The following is a 6,981-nucleotide window of genomic DNA, read 5'->3' on the forward strand; positions in this document are numbered from 1 at the left end:
TTATATAGTGCAACTGTGTGGTTAAATTTGATATCTTATGTTTCCTGATCGTGTTTTTTGGAGGCGCGAGGTTACGATTATGTAATTCTTTAAAAGTTTTTTGTTTTTTTGTCAAAACGATAGCACTTTTCAATCACGCAATCTTGGCTGAACTGATATGTTCTTGGACAGTGCTAGGCTATATAGTTCTCATTGTCAATTAATGAAATGTTTTTAAGATCACGTTCATACTACTCTAGGCTACGTCACACATGCATTCATTTATCAACGAAACGGTAACAGGAACTAACTCTGACAAAACCAAAGCATTAGAACATTCATGAAACTGTGTATGTCACTTTGACACGAACAGACCCAAAAGTCCTAAACATTTTAATACATTTTTAAAATGTAGATATTTCCAGGTATGATATTTCAAGTGATTCAAAAAACATTTACTTTCTGATTTTGTACCTATGTCACCAAAACTGTATCGAATAGGGGAATTTCCCTGCAAAGTAGTTTATGTACATGTGAAAAATTTATTCGTAAGCATGTGGAATAAATTACATGGAGCTATACAGAGAAGACGGAAAAAATTTTCCGCTAGGAGGCGATGACAAATTCGTTTCTCTATTTTATGGGGAGCAGTTAGTTTCACGGTTTATACACATAAGATATAAACACCTAACCCCTAACCTCTAACCCCTAACACTAATCCCTAACCCCTAACACTAATCCCTAACCCCTAACACTAACCCCTAACCCCTAACCCCTAACCCCTAACCCCTAACCCCTAACCCCTAACCCCTAACCCCTAACCCCTAACCCCTAACCCCTAACCCCTAACCCCTAACCCCTAACCCCTAACCCCTAACCCCTAGCCCCTAGCCCCTAGCCCCTAGCCCCTAGCCCCTAGCCCCTAACCCCTAACCCCCTAACCCCCTAACCCCCTAACCCCCTAACCCCCTAACCCCTAACTCCTAACCCCAAACTCGTCAAACAAAAAAAACTTGAAAAAAAAAAGATAAAAAAAAGTATTCCACTGTGCGGGACTCGAACCCGGTAAAAATGAAACAAAGAGAGTTTACGACCGCACGCAAACCGCTACACCACAGACTCGACGACAGTAGACACAACGAACGAGCGTATATAACCGACCTAATATGGGAAATATGTTCTTACTAGTGTTTTACGTATTTGGAAAGGTATTTTTATTATTTAATTAATTTGTTTTACACTTATTAACACTTTGTAGTGCTGTTTTGTTCGTTTTTTCGTATTTTTTAATTTAAATAATTACCGCCTCTAGCGGAAAAAATTTTCCGTCTTCTTTGTATAGTCCCATGTGAATAAATTGCTATTTTGTTATAAACTAAAACTTTAGGTAAATTAGTTTTTATACCCTTTACAAAACGGATATTTTGTTGGAAGGTAAACGTATTAGGTTAACTTATTTATTGGCGTTCTGTAATCGAATTAATCGTTGTTTGGAATAAAACAAGAAACATGCTTCGATTTTCTGTTCTACTGCGGAGGTCAAATTTATCTGGCTGTCGTTTATGGTTCAGTACCGGAGAACCAAACAAAGAAGTGAATACAAAACAAGTTTTAATGGAGTTACGGCGTAAAACAGGCTATCCGTTAATAACTTGTCGCCAAGCTCTGCAGGCGTCAGGTTATAACGTGGAAAAGGTAATTAAAATATTTATTTTCATAAATATATTTTAAATAACAATAACTGTATTTGTCTCTATGATTTTGGTAGCAAATATTTAGAAATGTTTTAAACGAAACGACAGGATATAGCGACAAGACAACGCTTGTTAAAACACGCTTACAGTTAAAAAACATATTTACATTTAGTTTGAAGAAAATAGGCGTGGTCGCTACACCTAGCAAACAAACGAGCCATTTATGTTTCATTATTATTAAGTTAAACACAACCTATACAATAACTGTGGAAGTCTTTCGAGAGGATTGACCCAAAGATTGGGGGACATAATTAACAATATTAATATCTGCTTGAGCCAAAATGTTTCACTACTATATATGCATATGTGTCTGGCGCCGTGGCAAAGTAGTTAGCACGCCTGCATGTAACCCAGAGGCAAAGGGTTCAAGGCTCGGATCTTCTACATATGTGTGCCAATGTGTCCTTGGGCAAGACACTTAACGGCAATTGCTCCAACCTAGCGGTCACTAATGGGTTGTCAAAATTATCAGCCATAATTAAAAAAAATGAAAAAATCCCCCTAAAAATAATGACCCACAAAGTAACATACATGGTAACTTATAAGCTTGCACAAGGTGTATTAACACCCGTGTTATAACGACTGTCATTTTACGGCCACCCGAGGATAAAGTAAGTTACATTCATTCATGTATTTACAGGCAAAAGAACATTTGTTACAACTCGCAAAAGAGAAAGGTTGGAACACGATGCAGATGGACGGGGGGGTGCTGAAAGAAGGATTAATATCAGTTGTAACGAATAAAAATAATGGATTAATTGTTGAGGTAATGTATATAAACATTAAACATTATGCACACACACACACATATAACTTAATAATTTGTTTAGTTTAAATTTTTTGGCGGTTTAAGTGTCACGTTATTTTTCTGTTACCTCTGCTACCAGGCATAATGTAAATAATCTTTTAGCGGCTCATCTGGTATAAAAACATGGTGTATTTCCAACGTTTTCCTGATACAGTCTTGCCGGAATGCTGACAAAACGTCAGAAGTACACTCTGTTTTATAGGGCCAACCAGATGAGCTGGTGAAACATATTTTTAGTTAATTTATGTAACTGTTTTATCAGATGGTTTAAGAAGTCATGTTCTCAAACTGCTGCTATTTTTGTTGTCTGTGCACAAACTATAACTTGTGAAGCAGGTTGAAAAAATATATTGGGATTTTGTAAATTGCTTTTTTTATTAGGTGGATGTAAAATTGGTTTTACTTATATTTATGTAAGTAAAAAATATATATGTGTTTTTTAGTGTTTTACTATTGATAGGATCTATATTTATTATAACTTATAGAACAGTATGTTCTGATAATATATATATATTATATATTTTCAATCAAATGTACAATTTTGATATAGGTGAACTGCCAAACAGATTTTGTTGCAAAAACCAAAGAATTTCAAAGTTTAGTAAAAGATGCAGCTCAAACATTACTTGATGTTTATTCAACCCAACAACCTTCCAAGGTACAGTTTGGTTTTTTAGAGGATAGGGAGATTTCATTCAGTGTACGTTTATTGAGACACCAGCGAATGCTTACAAAATCTGCAAAGACAACTTACGATAATGTAGCAGTTGCAGCATGTTTTATTGCGACCGGTAAATTAAAAGAGCGAATGAACACGAGACGTGGTATTTAAATGGCAGATAACGGTAGAAAAAAGGCACTCGTGTACACTTCAGCGCACAAGCGTGCCGTCTGCCACAGTAAATGAAATACATAAACAAACAAAACACGCAAACATAGCGAAATGGAGGCACAAGGCGAGTGATGTAACAATTACCTACAGTTTGCCCCGCATGAACGGTCGCGTAATAATACGTGACATAAAAATATACGCATACAATGACATAGGTCACTGACTGTAAACACATTACACACTACTAAGGTAATTTTAATTTTCCTGTAAAGTTTAATGAATAATTGAATGTATTGTTACTTACTTTATCCTTGCGTGGCCGGAAAATGACGGATGTTCTGTTTCATACACCTCATGCTGGCTTACGAGTTACTAAGTATGTTACTTTGTGGGTGCTTAACGTATGTTCCATAAAAAAAAATTTAAAAAAATAAAATAAAATAATTACCCACAAAGTAACATACATGGTAATTGTAAGCTGGCATGAGGTGTTAACCCGTGTAATAACGACTGTCTTTTTCCAGCCACGCGAGGATAAAGTAACTTACATTCATTCAAACATGAGAGAGTTCTGTTTCATTAAAAATGAGAGTTCATTAAACATGAGTGTTATGTTTCATACACCTCATGCTGGCTTACGACTTACGAGTTACTAAGTATGTTACTTTGTGAGTGATTAACGTACGTTAATATTTAGATTGATTTGAATCCATCTGAACTTCTGAAGTTGGTGGTTTCTGGAAAGAAACAAACTATTGAAGATACTGTGGCTATTACTATTGGTGAGAACCAACTCTAAGTTGTAAACAATGTTCTAAAAGTTGGGTTAATCTAGTTTGTTCTAACTTACTTTATACTCGCGTGGTCAAAAATTGACAGTCGTTGTAACACGGGTGTTCTGCTTCAAACACCTTGTGCCAGCTTACGAGTTACCAAGTATGTTACTTTGTGTGTAATTATTTTTCGTTTTTTTAAAATATATATGGCTGATAATTTGGACAAACCATTAGTGACCACTGGGTTGGAGTGATTACCGTTAAGTGTCTCGCCCAATGACACGTCCACGTGCTAATCATTTTTGCCATGGCGCCGGGCAAATATATTATGTGCTAAAGGTTTTCCGTCTTCCCCCACCCTACTATATATATTTTTTTGTTATTTCTTGAGCAGTTTTATTTTTGTATATATAATATAAAAATAATTACCCACAAAGTAAGATACATGGTAACTCGTAAGCTGGCACGAGGTGTTAAACCTGTGTGATAACGACTGTCGTTTTCCGGCCACGCGAGGATAAAGTAAGTTACATTCATTCATATAATATATATATATATACATTTTTTCGTTATTTCTATATATACAAGAATAATACACGAATGTTTCCATGCAGGCAAACTAAAGGAGAAAATTGAAATTCGCCGAGCTTCGTTGCTATCCGTCCCAACCAATTCCATTCTCGCTGTTTACATTCATCCGAGCGTCCTCATCTCAAAAACTCGGCCAGGATCTACTTTAGGAAGTTATGGGGCCATGGTGTCACTTTCACCAACTGGTAGCATGTTTATTATATTCTGTTACTTCTGCTACCAGGCATAATGTAAATAATCTTTTCGCGGCTTATCTGGTGTAAAAACGGGGTGTATTTCCGACGTCTTTCGGATGTAGTTTTGCCGAATTGCAGACGAAACGTCGGAGATATAGTTTGTTTTATACCAGATAGATTAGTCTATTTTTTTAGTTTTTTAAAATATTTTATTATGTGAAGGTCATCGCAAATGTATAAAATTACAGATACCTTGCCTAATAGAAAGGCTGCTGCTAAACCGAATGCCGTGGCAAAATGGTAAGCGCGCCTGCTTCTAACCCAGAGCTAATGGGTATAAGGCTCGTCGCTGCTACCATTGTGGACGTATGTGTCCTTGGGCAAGACACTTAACGGCAATTGCTCCAACCCAGTGGTCACTAATTAGTTGTACAAATTATCAGCCATACGTGCTAGGTTATAAATTATAACATAAAGTACAGCATACATAAAAACAACAATATTAACATAATAATTGAATAGCCACTAGCTAGTAGGCAAACCGCTTTTAGGTTTGGTCCAAGAAACGGAGAAGCATAGCTTTTACAAAAACTTTTCCAAATATCGCAGAAAAATCTACCATAAATACCTTATCAGTTTTGTAAAATACCGGTTTTAAGAAATTATCGTAACATGGGAGTTTTATTCAAGATGAGAATACTGGAAAGTCATCCATCAAAATGGCTGGAAGAGATATTGCGCAACATATAGTTGGAATGAACCCATCATGTATTGGAACATGCTTAAGTATGTATATTGTTAGTTATTTCTGCTAACAGGCATAGTGTAAATAATCTTTTAGCGGCTCATCTGGTATAAAAAACAATAGTGTGGAACAGTCTTGCCGAATGGCAGACGAAAAGTCGGAAATACGCTACGTTTTTTCGACTAAATGAGCCCTTAAAAGAATATGTATGTATATTGCTGTGTTTAAAAACGTAGTTTTTTTCTGACGTTTCATCTGCTATTTTTGTCGGAAAAACACTACGTTTTTTCAAACTATTGAAAGCTAAATATATATGTATATTGTTACAATAAACAGCTTATGCCAAATTTATGTTTCTGCTTGTAAAATACATACAGAAACTCTTGATATTTTTGTTAACATTTTTCGGGTGTTGGGGTAATGGGCCGAATTTGGCCTAAACATATATGTTCTTGGACAAGACACTTAATGGCAATTGCTCCAACCCAGTGGTCACTAATGGGTTTATTAGCCATACCCATACATAAAGAAATGAAAAAATATCTTAAAAAATAATCACTCACAAAGTAACATACTTGGTAACTCGTAAGCTAGCACGTGGTGTATGAAACAGAACCCTCGTGTTATAATGACTGTCGTATTATAACGATTCATTTATTTAAGGATAAATACCTAATAACCTAATGCTGTTTTAAATGTAGAACCAACCCCAAATAAAAGCGTGACGGACTCCACACCAGATGATGACGTTGTTAACCCTCCAGAAATGCTTAGTCCAGATGAATCAAGTCATGAACTACTTAAACAACCATTTCTTTTAGACAGTTCTATCTCAGTGGCTCATTGGTTGAATTATCACCAACTAAACGTGAACGATTTTATTCGTTTTCAAGTCGGAGAGAAAACGAAATCTGCCGAGAAATAATTTAAAGTTAAAAATCGTGAAGATAGGGCTGGATACAGTTAAAGTGTATGATGGAAAAATGATGTTGCTAATTTCAGCTCATTACAGATTGGTTTCATCATTGTGTTTTTTCAACTTAATGCTTATGCTGTTAATACAAGTTTTTTAAACATAGGCAAGCAAGTAGAAAAGTATAATTAAATTATATAACTGTAAAAGGGCTTGTATTTTAAAATATCATCATCATATAGTAGGGTGGAAAAAGATGGGACACTTTTTCTTGTCCCATTTGGTAGTAAACAAAGTACATTCGTTATAAAACCATGTTTTTACGACTCTAATAGACTGTTGTTACCCGTTTGCAAGAATAACAACACGATCAGGATATTTAAATATTATGTGCTTAAGATGTCTCG

At 35.6% G+C, this 6,981-nt stretch overlaps 1 protein-coding gene across 1 annotated transcript; it reads left to right on the forward strand.

Annotated features, from left to right (window-relative positions):
- The first annotated feature begins 1,360 nt into the window (after positions 1–1,360).
- On the forward strand, positions 1,361–6,739 carry LOC149731454 (elongation factor Ts, mitochondrial-like). The gene is made up of 7 exons (XM_089884865.1): positions 1,361–1,674; positions 2,374–2,499; positions 3,092–3,199; positions 4,071–4,155; positions 4,764–4,925; positions 5,607–5,702; positions 6,363–6,739. The coding sequence occupies exons 1-7, from the start codon at positions 1,489–1,491 to the stop codon at positions 6,584–6,586; spliced, it is 987 nt and encodes a 328-aa protein (XP_089740991.1). The 5' UTR covers positions 1,361–1,488; the 3' UTR covers positions 6,587–6,739.
- Positions 6,740–6,981: the final 242 nt, after the last annotated feature.

This window comes from Ciona robusta, chromosome 9 (assembly GCF_009617815.1).
Source record: "Ciona robusta chromosome 9, ASM961781v2".
NCBI lineage: Eukaryota > Metazoa > Chordata > Ascidiacea > Phlebobranchia > Cionidae > Ciona > Ciona robusta.